The 16,392-nt window shown below is 40.0% G+C and overlaps 1 protein-coding gene across 3 annotated transcripts in view; it reads right to left on the minus strand.

Annotated features, from left to right (window-relative positions):
* OBI1 (ORC ubiquitin ligase 1) overlaps positions 1-14,499 on the minus strand; it is a 47,264-nt gene extending 32,765 nt beyond the window's left edge. For 2 of the 3 annotated variants that reach the window (XM_003825252.5, XM_003825251.5), the window contains exon 1: positions 11,305-14,499. Coding sequence is in view for 1 of the 3 variants with exons in the window: in XM_003825251.5 (XP_003825299.1) it covers positions 11,305-11,376 (72 nt within the window). In the remaining 2 variants the exon portion in view is untranslated. Of the gene's footprint in view, positions 1-7,832; positions 7,959-11,304 lie in introns of all 3 variants that reach the window. The other variant, XM_034936820.3, reaches the window with a different exon arrangement.
* Between the last annotated feature and the right edge of the window lie 1,893 nt (positions 14,500-16,392).

Here is a 16,392-nt window from a genome sequence, read left to right on the forward strand (position 1 = left end):
GAAATACCCACAGGTGTGGAGGGGCTGGCCCCCTTCAATGATGGGCAGGTAATCATTTGAGTCTCATTACAAAGAGCTCTCTGGTCTCAGTCTGGCTTTCTGAACATTCTGGTTCTCCCTTGATTATGAACACTAACCCAAGAAAACTAAACAAAGATAATCTGGAATAGATTTAAACTTCTTGGAGAAACTTAATTCTAAGCATTCATTTCAACTGGTTTGACAGATTCATTAAAAAAAAAAAAATCATGAACCATAGTGTTTCAAAGTCTTCTTCCAAAGTGGTCCTACCAGCAGCCAGGAGTGAACGCTTATCTATAAAGTATTCCTGGTCAGAGTCTCAAATGGCAGACAAACCTGAACTTTCTTTGCAGGTTCTATTTTTTTTCTTAAAAATTCATGTGATTTGCAAGTCCAGACCATAATATATTCATATATGTTTTAATTTCATCTTTATGTCATGAAATCTTTTAAGAGCACAAAAATCCCAAACCAAGAAGATACTGCCTTATCTATCCTGTAACTTCCCCCAAACACACACACACACACACACACACACACACACACACCCCTGCAATATTACTAGAAGTACTATATGCCCCAAAATTAGGAAGCTCAGGTAAAAAAGGAAGTTATCTACTGTTATCTACTTTTATAGTAAGTTATTTTTTATAAGTTATAAACTCATCTGAAAATGGATAAAAGCCAATGCTCAAGACATAAAAGTGTGCACATTATATGAGAGGATTCAAGATGCTCTGCCAATCTTTCCATAAAAAAAACACATTTAAAAGCAAAGTGTGCACATTATATGAGAGGATTCAAGATGCTCTGTCAATCTTTCCATAAAAAAAAACACATTTAAAAGCAATCAGTAGGTCAGGCACGGTGGCTCACTCCTGTAATTCCAGCACTTTGGGAGGCCGAGGCGGGCTGATCACCTGAGGTCAGGAGTTTGAGACCAGCCTGGCCAACATGGAGAAACCCCATCTCCACTAAAAATACAAAATTAGCAGGTCGTGGTGGCGTGTGCCTGTAATCCCAGCTACTTGGGAGGCTGAGGCAGGACAATCACTTGAACCCGGGAGGCAGAGGTTGCGGCGAGCTGAGATCACACCATTGCACTCCAGCCTGGGCAACAAGAGCAAAATGCCATCTCAAAAAAAAAAAAAAAAAAAAAAAAAAAAAGAATCAGTATTTTTCATGTATTTGCTCCCACAGCAAAGGTTAAATATTATCTTCCCAATCTATGAAGTGGTTTTGAGCAACTCAGTAGTTGGTGTTATCATATACTGAAGTGGCAAAGACAAGAAAAGCAGATTTCGCACAAGGTAAAAATCAAGAATTCTGTTTTAGCCATGCTAAATTTGTGATGCTAAGCCCATTTTTAAGTGGACAAGTTCAACAAGGCAGGTTTTGAGTCACTGCCATAAAAGATATGAGCATATAAGGCCATAGGACTGGAGGAGATCTCATGAATGGACAAAACAGCTGGAGAAAAGAAGGCACTCCAGCAAGCAAAGGAAGAGGAAGAGCAACCAGCAGAGGAAACTGACAAGGAGGGGTCCTGTGATGTAGGAAAGGAGAATATGATATCACAGAAGTCAAGGCAAGAAAGTTTTTCAAGAGAGAGGCAGCGGCCAGATAAGTAAAATATTGATGTGAGATTGAGTTTGATGTGCACTGAGATGTGACTATGGGATTTAACTGCTTGGAAGTCACTGTGATCAGTTACCGACAAGCACTGTTTCAGCGAATGTTGGGGATGGAAACCTGACTGGAGGTTGAGAGACAATGAAAGATGAAGAAGTGAAGACAGAAAATACAGACAATTCTTTCATGTTTTGCTGTAAAGGAGAGAGCATAAAAATGAGACGATGGTTAGGAATGCCAATGGGAATGATAAAGAGAGGATATTAGTGATGGAGGAAGAGTGATGGGGGTATTACAGCGATAGGCAACAAAGTCCCTAAGAAGTCAAGAGGGGAAAGGGATCCAAAGCACAAAAGGAGATTTTGGCATATACAGGAGTGAGGGTTTGTCTTCTTTTGCAACAGAAGGGAAAGTAGGGGGTGTGTGAACAAATACAAAGGGGTTGGAAGATCTGTGGATGGAAAAATGAGGAAATTCATGTTCCCACTATCTCAGCTGCTTATCTTTTGTCATCAAATATGAGGTGAAGTTATCAGCTGAAAACAAGAAGGGAAGTGGGTTACAGATTTGAGAAGACAGGAGAATAAAGCAGTAATTTTGAAAAGTGAGAAAGCAAATTTACTAGGGATAGGTAGCAGATTGCTATACATTGTTGAGTTCCTTTTCCAGGTCTGTGGTTTCTAATGCAAAGTAAGATTAATTAACGTAGGTGTGTATTTTTCTTATCAATATTTAGCTGTGGAGACTCAGGCAGGAAGTAGATGAGTAGTTTGGTTTACCAAGAGTTGGGGTTTTGCCAAGGAGGAAGAGACAGGGACTGATGATAACAAATGACCACGAATAATAAGGGAAACAAGTACATAAGCGGTAATGATAACAGTGAAAAAGTGATAGGGTCAACAAAAATGTCTCGATGAGGTTGAAGTAATGGTAGAGAATAAGTATGATAGAAACAGGATCAGAGAGTGGGATGCTTATAGTCAAGATACTAAAGGTGGTATAACTGCTTTCTCTAATGTTTTGTTCTGGGCCATCTTATCTGATGTGTTCTATTTTCTCTCTCAATCTCATGTGTCACATGGCATTAACATCTATTCTATGCTGACAACTCCCAAGTCTCCCTCTGTAACTGGACCTCAGTAAGTGGCAGAGCTTAGGCTCTGACAGACAAACCTGGGGCCAACTCCAGTTCTGCCATTTATTGAGCAGTCTGACCTTGGGTAAGCCCTTTAGCTACTGTGGGCATCAGTTTCTGCCTCTGAAAACTGTGGCTTAACCTAGTAACCTTTTCATTCAGGTTTAAGATAATATAATGGATGTCAGCACAGACACTTCTACATAGCAATCCCTCAAAAAAAAAAAAAAAGGTAATATTACTATATCCAAGTGCCTAGGAGCCGACTACATATAAGGATCCTGCAGCTGCCTCAACCATAATTTGGCCTCCACTACACACTTGCTCCTCCTCCTGCACACCCTCCCACCTAAGTTAATGACATCACTACTTCTCCACTTGAGCTACAACAGAGTTATCTCTGAATCACTCTTTTTACTTATCCTCACCATCCAAACTGTCACCAGACGCTGGTATTATACATTAAGTCTAAGAAGCCACAGGTTTGAAGATTCACCAATATTTTATGTATCACTAAGAATGAAAAACTGTCAATTACAATTGTTAAGATACAATCAGATTCCAAAGATGTTATAATTTGAAAAAAAATGTACATCTCAGAATAGTCAAAACATGACAAATCTACCTCCAAACATTCTTTCACCTCTCATCTATCCTTTCCTTTGCATCTTCACCCCAATGAATTTAAGGTTCTCATTCTTTTATCTTTGATCTACTGCAATGACCACCTCCCAAGCTTCCAAATGTTCATTTCAGTACATCTTTCACAATGATGCCAGAGCTACCTTCCTAAAATATGAATAAGCAGCTTTCACTCCTCTCCTACAAAACAGTAATGATTTTTTTCCTGCTCATAGTTCAAGGTATAGCCTTCAAAGAACATAATCTAATTCTTAAACAGCCATTCCCCTTGATCTACCATTTCAATATTTGACACAATGCACACTTCAACCTCATGGGTCTACTTATGTTCACCAATAAGAATATGAACATTGGGGTCTCCCTGTTTATGGGGCTCCCTATTTATAGAGCTCCCATTTCTCAGCTTGATATATCCTCCTGGTCTCTCCATCCTCCTGACAGTAATAAAAAAAAAAATTCCTTCCCTCCTCTTAAGATGCAAATAAAATGCCACCTCCTCTGCAAGCCCTTCATTAATCTTTTTCAGAATTAACCAAGTCTTTGATAGGGCACTCTCTGTTCATTTATTTAATGTTCACCTCTTTCTGCATTGTGCTGTACTTAGAAACTGCTTACATCCTGTCTTCCTTATTAGATTTCAGGCTCACTGACAATAGGGTGAGTGTCCTTCTCATCTCTAACAGCTGCAAGATTAATAAAAGTGAATTTTGATGTACTATAATGAAAGGCTGAGATAACAATCCTAAAAGTGCTTCAAGCAGCAAAAGGTCAACAGCCACTGTCAAACTGTAAAAAAGCAAAAGTTTAACCTCCCCATTTAATATGCCAAAATGATACAGAACCACCACCACAGGCCGACTGCTTGGCTCTGTCTGCTAAGAGTCATTAACAATGTCACCCACAGGAAAGTTTTCTGCACTGTTGGATACCTGGTATTATCACCACCTTTGTGTTGGGAAGATTTTGGAAACAGGTGACTGAATCATTTCCTTGGAAATGAATATTGGAATGAGTATTTATCAGATGATGATTTCTAGACAACTCAATGAATTTATCTTACGAGAATAGAAATTTCTAAAGAACTACTAAAACAAGTTACTTGTTATATATTTGACCGTAATCTGTGGTAGCAAAACACAAAGAATCCAGCACCCATCCTCTTCTACCCAGATCCTGCTCTGAGTAGAACAAAACACATACATAATTTTCTTTAATAAGATCTTCCCAAGACAAAAAAAAAAAGGTCATCATTTGTCACATTATTAGACTTTCTATCCAATTTACTCTCAAATGAGACCCGTGGCAATAAAACAGTACTCATGAAATAAAAATGCAAGACAAAAAAATGGCAATGGTAAGTGACATACAATTCCAAACTCATCTGGAGTAAGCATAGTAAAGTGGTATCCTAGGGAGCGGTCCCCAACCTTTTTGGCACTAGGGACTGGTTTCGTGGAAGATAATTTTTCCACAGACTGGGGGGTTTCACCTCAGAACATCAGGCATTAGACTCTCCTAAGGAGCACACAATCTAGATCCCTTGCATGCACAGTTCACATTTGGGTTCATGCTCCTGTGAAAATCTAATGCTGCCTCTGATCTGACAGGAGGCGGAGCTCAGGTGGTAATACTATCTCACTCCCTGCTCACCTTCTGCTGTGCAGTCCTGGTTCCTGATAGGCCACTGACTGAACAGTACCTGACTGAGACTGGAGACTCCTGCCCTAGGGTATATCCCCCAGGTGTAAAGGATGGGCTCTTCTTACTGGAATGGGCCTGAGGGGGGCAGTTCTTGGGGCAGATATATTAACCTTACAATCTGTTACTCTGATATTTCATTTCTTTTAAAGATGTTCCAGTCTTAAGAGAGTCCACTCTACCACCAAATCCCCTTAAAAAAGCAAGTATACTTGGGCAGAGACATGCCTAAGGCTGTTGTTCATTAATATCCATATCATCCTAGACTTACCCACTAGGAGTTACACATTGGCTTCAAACAGCGTTTCTCAACTTTGACATTACTAACATTTTGGACTGAAGAAAGTTTTGTTTTAGGCGGTTCCCTGCATATTATAGGATGTCTGGCTAGCAGCATCCCTGGGCTCTACCCACTAGATGCCAGTAGTAGCCCCTTGAAAACAATGAGAAATGTCTCCACACACTGCCCCATGTCCCTGGGGGACAAAATCTACCTCCACCTAGTTGAGTACCACTAGTATGGGATATTCAAAGGAATCTTACTAATAAGCTAGTGGGGCTGTTGTATCAAATCCATTTTCAGTTGTGGAAACTGAGACTCTAAGAAATAATGATACGGGTTATAAATGGTAGAGCTAGCATTTGTACTCAATGTGATTCAACTCAAAATCATGTGTTCTTTCAACTAAGAAACAGTTCTTTCTTCCTTGGAGCAGGGTTAGTGAACAATAATCTGGGAGAAATAAATACAGGACGATGTGCCTGAAGGAAGTGAGATCCTGGACACTGATGGAGGTCATGGGAGTGAAGACGGTATTGATGAACTTTACCAACTGGTCTTGCAATTATATCTATTATAAAACCAACTCCCCTGCTCTTCTGGCATCCTCCCCTCACTAGAGACAAGAGCCAACTGTGCTTCTAGAAAGAATATTATTCTTTCTTGCACCTTGTCAAAACTTTATCGGTTTCTCTAGTGAAGACCTGGAAAGACTATGTAAAGGATTAGTCTTCAGTGTAAAAATGACTATGGTAGGGGCACCACTACTTCAACATTAGGAATTTGGAAACTTTCCAAAATAAAATTCCTGGATAGCTCTTGGTTATGTTTTAAGAAATCCCTGGTTCTGGGCCAGAATTTAGGTCCTATAACTTAAGGAAAAAAAAAAAAAAAAAAAACCTGTGTGAAATAAGTCACTTAATGCCTATAGAACTGGTTCCCCATTCCTGTCTAGGTAAAAGGAGAGATGATACATCTCTTCTCTTCTACCTTCATCCCTACCAGAAATGCTTTGGGATAAACTGGAATTGTATTTGTCAAGTAAGTATGTCAGCTATTACATACCAACCCTGATAATTACTAGGATACATCTACGATTTTTGAATTAACTTATTATACACTATGTATAAAATGCAATATTGTTATACTTTTCTGAAAGTGAATCCTTCAAACTTATTTTAAACTGGGAAAAAGAGAAAAATGTAGAACTTGCAGTCCATATGGCTTTTTTCCAAAGCAAATTACTTATGACAATTATGTACAAGGCTGGTTCTTAAATCCACTCTTGGGAACTGAGAGGCAATCAGGACTCAAACATGGGCTCCATGTACTGACATGGATGACTTGCTGGTCAATCAACAGCTCCAAGTGAACAGTGATTAATGAATTTTGTCATCCTAGAGTGAGGACTCTAAGTTGCATAAGGCTTTGTCTCTAGCCCTATATTTTCAATATTTTAAATAAACAATATGGGTGAGAAGCAGAGAGGCATCCCTGAAAGAAGGGATCCTTTTGATAGCATTCCTTATGGGAAACAGTCTACTAGAGGATACTCCAAGACACAGGAACTCCTGCATTATAAGGAAGCTGATTTCATTTCTGGTTATTTCAGCCAGAACACTTGCCCTTAATATTAAGTAGAAATCATAATTTTATGGAGCCACACAAGGCTTGAGTCCCTTCCAAATGAAAAATATTTTAATTATTTAAAGATTCTCTATCATATCCATTCGTTCCAGCACTATTCCAGTCCACCTACATTCCAATCCCAATTTCATTCTCCCCCAAATGTTTTCAAAATACTCTGGTTTATTGTTTATCTTAAAGGGTAGGACCCAAAACTGGACTCATAGTCGAATGAGAAATAACTGAATATGATACATTAGTGCTGAAAAGCATTAGTTGCTTTGCATTTCTCTTGAGAATCTCCTTCACCCTTTCATAAAACCAACTGCGGGCCACATTTGGCTTTCACTCATGGCAAAATGCATGCACGGCCAATAAAAAGTATTACATGCCATAATTTGGTTTCACAGCTTGAGTCCCAATTGAAAAGATAAACCCTGGAATTATCTAGAGGTAAACTGGTTTGTAACAGCCTGGTGGCACTATCAAAATGTCACTTAACAGATACTCTGGGATAGATCATTACTACATTTCTGCTTGCTGGCCCACTAGTTTAAGAAACAAACAAACAAAAAAAAAAAAACAGGGAAGAATAGGTAAGAAAATATGTTATGCGTAAATCATCCCATGGGATGGTACCTAACTTCTTCAGGCCACATAGAGCTCTTACTTACAATATTGGCAAAGTAACTAAAAACATTATTGGGTAGAGAAAATTCACCTTTAAAACTGAAGTAGAGACAGAGGTCTAAATTTTCCAATTTTAAGTGCAAAGACAAAGCATTAACAGGTGAATACCTGGGCTCTCTCTCCTTCCTCTCCATCCCCACTGGCATTTATCTCTTCAGATTTAATGTCCTGCCCTCATCTCTCCCCCTTCATGGTATCCACTTTGTGACCCTCCAGGGATAATGGTCCTTAATTCTGTTGAATAATCAAAAGAGAAGATGCTGACTGTGAGATCTGGGGACATATGGTAACAGTGGCACAAGAACAATTATCTTTAAAAAAGAGCTAGGCACGAAGGACCTTAGGAACATTCTTAGAAGTGGCCAGAGATGCTCTATGTCAGGGAAGCAGAAGCGAACCTGAGGACATGCCAGTTTTAGTATCTCACAGTATAATACGTGTAGGAGGGTGAGCAGCACAATCATACTGAATTTGCTTTCACTATAAAAAAGAAAAGAGACATGGAACCAGCTGAAAATTCTGGATGTACTGTGGCAATTTCCAGAACAAACAGGTCTCATTTGGTTGGGAATGCAAATCTTCATTTTGAAGTGCTCCAGCCTCACAAAGCAACTGGGAAGAACAATTACTGGAAAAGGCTGGTTTCCTCAGTTTGAGGGCTGGCCTCAATGGCTATAGTAAAAGCTAACAGTTATTAAACATTATGTGCCAGACTTTATGCTAAACTTTGCACACGCTTTGTTTAATCTTCTGAAAACTGAAAGGATGGGGAGTTGATGTTATTACCATATTTTTACTGTTACAGATAAGGAAACAGGCGCAAAAGAGTTAAGTAACTTAAGCTGGGCGTGGTGGCTCACGCTTGTAATCCCAGCACTTTGGGAGGCCTAGGCGGGCAGATCACCTGAGTTCGGGAGTTCAAGACCAGCCTGACCAACATGGAGAAACCCCGTCTCTACCAAAAATACAAAATTTGCCGGGCGTAGTGGCGCATGCCTGTAATCCCAGCTACTCAAGAGGCTGAGGCAGGAGAATTGCTTGAACCCGGGAGGCGGAGGTTGCGGTGAGCCGAGATCGCGCCATTGCACTCCAGCCCGGGCAACAAGAGCGAAACTCCGTCTCAGAAAAAAAGAAAAAAAGTTAAGTAACTTGTAAAAGATTGTATGAGTGGTAAGTGGTAGATTAGATTAGAACCCGGCTAGCCTGAATGTAGAACTCAGGCCCTCAGTCACATATCCTTTCTGCTTCCATGGTACCGGGGGGGGGGGGGGGGGGAGGAGCCTGTTTAAAAATCCTTAATTAATTAATTTTCTTTAATTTTTAAATTTTTTCTTTTTTTTTTTTTTTGAGACAAAGTCTCACTCTTGTTGCCCAGGCTGGAGTGCAATGGCGCGATCTCAGCTCACTACAACCTCCGCCTCCCAGGTTCAAGCAATTCTCCTGCCTCAACTGGGATTACAGGCGCCTGCCACCACACCCAGCAAATTTTGTATTTTTAGTAGCGATGGGGTTTCACCATATTGGTCATGCTGGTCTCAAACTCCTGACCTCAGGCGATCTGCCCGCCTCGGCCTCCCAAAGTGCTGGGATTACAGGCGTGAGCCACCGCGCCTGGCTTAACCTTTTTGAACCTGTTTCCTTATCTGTAACAGTAGAAATATGGTAATAACATCAACTCCCCATCCTTTCTGTTTTCAGAAGATTAAATGAAGCATGTGCAAAGTTTAGCATAAAGTCTGGCACATAAGATTAAGACAAAAGTCTTAATCTTTTTATCTTTATTATCTGATTTTTATTTCAGAATAAAGTTAACCAATACAGGAAAAAAAAAAAACACTAAAAATGCCTGATGTCATGGATGAACTTAGGTGAGGGTTTTACGAAGTAATCTGAAGACAAATGGTAATAATGATAGAGGTTCAACTATGAAGACTCAAAGTCTTAGTATTCTGAAGACACAAATGATAGTATAGAGGTTCAACCACAGACTCTAAGCTTTAGTATTCTTATTTTAAAAATGGAAAAACCAGCCCTATCTTAAAGCATTGGTGTGAAGAGTAAACAAAATAATATATGCATACAAAAGCACTCTGTAGTCTGCAAATCACTATATTCTATGAGGTATCACTCTCGTTAAATACAAAAAGTATAGGTTTGGTAAATCAAACAGAACAGTCAATACAATTGCAAAAGACAGCCTATAACTAATGGAAACTATATATAATGTGTACAAAATACTTCCCAAGAATATTTTTATCAGCCTTTAAAGCCAGTGTTGGAGGAAATTAACTCAGAATTTAACACATATTTCCAGGAACTTTATGTCAGGAGCCAAATGTAGACTGTGGCAAATAGAAACATCGCTTCTTCCCTCCCCCTAGCCGTGCAGGCAGTAAGTAATAGCAAATGCCAGCTCAAACACCATCCTCGATGACGCCATCCTTGATCTCTCCAAATTGATCAAGCCATCCCCAACCCATGATCTCCCAGCACATTTGCTATTTCATTGGCATTTCATTCTGACTGCTATCCAGAATTATCAGTTGCTTCCAATGCTGACTTTCTTCTACTTTTTGAATCCAGTAAATTCACACAGAACTTCAAACACCCCAGGCAGATCGTATTGGCCGGCACTCAAATGCTTGCTCTAGAAGTTTGTATTTCTCAAATCTGAGTCTACGGCTCAGTCTGCGCTGGGGGGTAAACACACACCCTGACACACCACAGACATAAAAATAATTCAGGGTGGAAAAAAGTTGGTGGTTTATCTTTCCCCTTCTTTATCTATTCGGTAAAGAAATGCTCTTTAAAACACCGAAAGTGAGGCACAAATGGAAATGAAAGAGGAGAGGAATGCATTAGAATATTCAAAGCTCCGTTTCTAATTCAGAACCACTTTCCCTACCTTGTTTCACAAACACACTAGGCACCTCTTGCATCACAAAGAGAGAGTATTCTATCTCCTGACTGACCCATTCTTGGAGTTAAAGGCCACACCTCTTATTCTAATACCCTCCAGGAGCACTTACTATTTACTTTTCAAATTAGGAATTCAGAGCAAAGGTCATCCTCAAGGCCAGGATAAAGGCAAAAGGTCTTGGAAATGGAAAAGACTCAATACACAGCACCGTAGGCCCCAGAGGATGAACACTAGTTACAGAGGACTAAGAAGCCCGAGGTGAGGCTCCCAGGAAATGTGTTTTAATGGGCTTCACTACACGCCACGCGAGGCTGCAGAGGGAAGTTAAATATCCCTGCGATGCGTTTCTGATGGGGCCTCCTTCGAGGCCGGTGTCTTGCCAGTGTGAGGCCGCTGGCGGTGGCAGGGCCGTCTCGCCGCCCTCCCGGCAGACCACGGGCCGCTGTCACCCTCCTCCGAAAGGCGCCCAGATGAATCCATTAATCACGGTGCGCTACCCCCATCTCCCAGGACGCGGCCTCCCATCAAGAACGCGGGTCAGCGTTTTCTCCCATCTCGGCGCCTCACGCCCCTTCCCCGCCCCCGCACGAGACCGCCCTCGGCCCCGGCGAGCGACTTATCCAACCCCGTTTTGTAGCTGTGCCCACAATCACCCATTACCTTCCCCAAGCAAATGTGGCACGTGATGGGCAGAGTGAGCGACAATGTAACATTCTGCACGGTCTGAGCCATGGCAGCGTTCAGAATCCCGCCAACACGGAAGTCCCGCCGACCTACCGCCAAGACTGGGCACGCGCGGGCCGGCTACGGCGCCCCGGTAGGGCCATAACCCGCCCAGGAGAGAAAACGAAAACGCGCTTTCGAAACGCGCGATCTCCAAGGCGTTTTCCTTTCATTAAAAAAAAAAAAAGAAAAGAAGAAAGAAAGAAAGAAAGAAAGAAAGAAAGAAAGAAAGAAAGAAAGAAAGAAAGAAAGAAAGAAAGAAAGAAAGAAAGAAAGAAAGAAAGAAGGAAGGAAGGAAGGAAGGAAGGAAGGAAGGAAGGAAGGGAAGGAAGGAAGGAAGGAAGGAAGGAAGGAAGGAAGGAAGGAAGGAAGGAAGGAAGGAAAGAAAAGAAAAAATTCACTGATTAGGGAGCTGCAAGATTCCTGCGAATGTGTAGGAAGGTAGTTTACTACAAGTATCGAGGATCTTGGAAAATCTAAAGGAAAGCGGAATAGTGGAGACAGAAGAGGAAGATACGGAAAGGCGATTTTTTAAATCCCCAAATTGTTTTCGGGGATTGGATGGGGTGAAGGATGGAGAGTTTTTCGCCTAATTATTAAACCCCACACATCCGCCAACACAGCGTAATCAAAACATAGAGAAAAGACATTATCTACACGTTTCAATTTTTTTCAAAACAGCTTTCCACCTCTGTCAGTTCTCTTTCCACTCAATATAATGTGCTTCCAGAGGGCACAATAATTCACTTAAGAAAACAGTGATTGTCTCCTTATCTGTGTCCGAGACGATCCTGATACATTTAATCGCAGCTTTCCCTGAAAATACATTTTTACTGTGGGCTTCTCTGGGTTTTCCACCAAAAGGAGATTTAACGTTTTAACGTCTTCACTTCAGGTGCATGGTTGCATATGAAATGTACCGCTGTGTTGTTGAACCCCAAGGGAGAATTTGTGAGGTTATAAGTTGCGTTTCCTACCAACAAAAAAGAAAAAAACCTAAAAGTTCCTAAATTTATCTTAAATGCAGTATAACAAATTTGGAATTTATCTGCAACTTACTTGAAGCGAGGAAGAGCTGATGTGATAAATTACGCTAACGAGTAAAATCTGTGAGTTGAGAGATTTAAAGACAAGACCATCGGGACAACTTTTACTAATCTTTGTGAAAAAGACGCAGTATGACTTCAAGAAGCAGCCTCATGGTTAAGAGAAAGGGGTTCTGGACCTGGGCTGCTTCAGCGGAAATCCCTGCCCCCAACAACTTCCTACCTAAACGGTAGCTCCATGGCTTCTGGCAACTTTTGTTTTGTTTTTTGAGACAGGGTCTAGCTCTGTCACCACTAGGTGCCAACACAGCGACCTCCCAGGCTCAAGCGATCCCATCCGCCTGCCTCAGCCAGCCTCCCGAGTAGCTGGGATTACAGTCATGCGCCACCATGCTTGGCTAATTTTTGTATTTTTAGTAAAGACGGAGTTTCACCCTGTTGGCCAGGCTGGTCTCCAACTCCTGACCTCAAGTGATCCGCCTGCCTCGAGGGTCGGGGAGTGGTTTCCCCATGTTGCCCAGGCTGGTCTTGAGCTCCTGGGCTCAATGGATCCCCCCTCCTTGACCTACCAACAGTGCTGGGATTACAGCCGTGAGCACTATTCTGCACTCTACTTCTGTGAGATCAACTTTATTAGATTGTACATGTGAGATCATGTGGTAATTGTCTTTCTGTGTCTGGCTTGTTTCACTCAACACAACGTCCTCCAGGTTCAACCATGCTGTTGCAAATGACAGGATTTTATTATTTTTTATGGCTCAATAGTATTCTATTGTAAAGACATTTCTTTTCAAAACATTTCCCATTACTTAATGGGGCAAGTTCATTTCCTTGTAAATCATCTTGTTGATGGGTGTCAATATGTAGTCACAAAGATAATTTTAAAAATCATATCCTGCATTTTAAGTAAACTATTAAAATTTAGACTATCTCTAACATCTCTTTCCACATTTCATACCATTGTCACAGCTTCTCAGTGTTTCAGTGCACAGTCCATACAGCCATTTCTGTGCTGATGACATTGTATTATAGTTGGTGATGTGTTTGTCCCCACAACAGGCTATGTTTCTTGAGGTCAGGGATTGCATCCAATTTATCTAATGTCTGTAATAGGTTACTGTTCCACAAATAGTAATATTCTCATTTGCTACAGCCTACCTTTATAATAAACCCAGGCTGTTTTATTTTAAACAATTTCTTTACTTGTTTTTAATCTCAAAATGGAAGATTCTATTGCTTTTTGAGAATTATAAAAATAACACATGCTCATTTTAAGAAAAACAAGCCATTAAAAAGTATATAAAATAAGTAAAAGTTCCTCCATATTTCTGCCTCACCTCTGTATCCAGTGTAGAAATCACTATTAACATTCTAGAACATATCCTTAAAACATACTAATTCATCTATTACTGTATACATAAGCACAAACAAGGTCATAGCATAACATACCTGCTTTATTCACTTAATGTTTTATGAATCAATACACATATGCCCTCACACATGCACACACATATCCAAATAATATTGTTAGCAATATAGATTGATTAGGACTCTTCCTCAGTCCAGATGAATGCCAGGCTAGTTCCCAGGCTTTGCTTTTAATAATGCAAGTGGCTTAAGGTCAGGAATTATCTCTTCTCTGCTCTGTGAAGGACATTTCCCATTTTTTGACAATTCATGTTCTAAATAGATGTCGTTTGGCCCAAATCACTAAATGATCCTACCATTACCCTAATAGGAAAACAAAAATTACGTAGTTCACTGCTGCTTAATTTTGATCACCACATCTTGGTAGCTTTTTGAGCAGCCCTGTGATCTGATGAGTTCTATTACATTTGACATCTGGAATGGGCTAAAGCTGTCCTACATCCTTAGAATTATAAACATTTAGAGCTAAAATGGCTCTTAGGGGTTGTTATGCAGGCCTTTCCTTTCACAAATGAGGAAATCAAGGCCTACATAAGGTAAATCAACAGATAACAGTAGAATTGGGGCTAAATCCTAGATCACACTTGCTGGACTCTCTGAGAATGTTGGCCCAATGCCTTTGTGTAAGTGCAAGATGTATTATTATTAATAAAGTGTCTCAGTAATAAAAAGTCAGTCATAATTGAATTTCTTTGCTAAGAAAACCATCAAATAGCTATGGAACACCTTTTACCCCATGTTTAAATCAGATTCATTTTGATGATAAATTATTTAAAAGCAAGTTTAAAAAAATATAAAATCTTAAGTGCTATTAAAAATTGATTAGGAATGCATTATTCTTTCATTGACCCAGTTTGGATTGTTTTTTAATTTTTTTGGTCAAAGCTAATAAATTTGAGTAGATGTTTCAGACAGACATTTTGTAATCATTTGGTCATCAGTCAATTAATCACAACTTCATAAATATTGATTTCAGCTTACATTATTTTTCATTCCTGAAAGACTTTTTTTTGTTTGTTTTAAATTTGTACACCCCACCTGGATTGTGGTTAACACTGAGGAAACTCATAAAGATACATTAAAAATTAATCAGGGGTGCTGGCCCAGTAGGATGAATGTCAGATATGGTACCGTCCTCTCACAGGCTGGGAATTCTGAACTAAGGTGTCTCAAGATGTTGGCATGAAAGATACTTGTTAGTGCAGCAGAAAACTTGGGTTTCTCTTAAACAGTGGGTTTCGGTTTTGGTTTTGATTTTTTAGAATAGATTGACACATGTTGTCTGCTTTCACTGTAAAACTCCTAGAAGTTAGCAGTCATTCATTTAATGTATTTTTATTAAAAGCATTAAGGCACAACTAACTCAGACAAAGCTCCATCTCATGGAGCTTACATTTTAGTGGGAAAAGTTATGTGGCACTGTTTTGGAACTAACTCTAGCCTCTTGAGTAGCAGTTGAGATTTTAATACTGAACCCGCACATCAACTTTGTATGTAATCACAGTATAGTAATTGCAAAATAAATAAATAAATAAAATTAGTTATTTTTCAATACACCAATATTTTAAACTTCTTTCATGTGCCAGACACTGGTGTAAGAGTAGGTATACAAATGTGAATCAAACAAACAAGATCCTTGCCTTCATTTATTCATTCAACAAATATTTTATTTACTACCAATGATGTACCAGCCACTGTACTATTAATGAACCACTTTATAAATGGAACAACTGAGCCCAACTCTTCTATTCAATCATGAAATGCCCATTTGTATAGTAATTTCTCTCTGGATGCTCTTATTTCTCTCTTGTTTAGCCTCTGGCCATTGTGACACAGCAAGTTATAATTTTAAATATTTTTAAATGTTGCAAATTGGGTGATTGTTTTAAATTAGGTCATTTGAAAAAGAATATTTTAGTTCTACCTAAGGCTAAGTGGTGCTTCACAAATGTTTGTTGAGTGCTGGAGAATAAATGAAGGAAATATCACTTCTAGGAATATTGTAACAGGAACCACCAAGGCGGAGAGGTTGTGGGGCAAACTAGCAGAATAGGGAACGCAGCTCTGAGATACTGACTGCTTTTGTCTCTTAAGTTGCCCATCAGAGCATATTCATTTTCTTCCTACCTTATTTTATGTGTGAACAGAAATTCCAAGGTGCCGCTCCGCCATAGGAACCCAAAGTCAGTCCCCTTTTAATAAAACTAATGTTTTCATTCTATTTACTGAAGCTCTACAAATAATTGCATTCTCTCTGAGGGTACCACTCCCACAAAGGCATGCTAAACTTGACCATGGAGTTCTCAAGTTGCTTTTCCTGAAAATAGGGCTCAACACCTCTTTTATGCACTCAATGCTACCAGTCATTGTGAAGCAGACTCGTTGTCCGGGGTAAATACCAAGGTTCTTGATCTCACAGCCGAGGAAATTGAGGTTGCGGAAACACACGCACACACACAGTGAGACTGGAGCAGGAGTTCAATAGGCAAAAGGAAATAACAGCTTTCTGTCACAGAGAAGGGTCCCAAGCGGGTTGCCAAGTCGTGGTAAA

The sequence above is a fragment of the Pan paniscus genome, chromosome 14 (assembly GCF_029289425.2).
Source record: "Pan paniscus chromosome 14, NHGRI_mPanPan1-v2.0_pri, whole genome shotgun sequence".
Classification (NCBI taxonomy): Eukaryota; Metazoa; Chordata; class Mammalia; order Primates; family Hominidae; genus Pan; species Pan paniscus.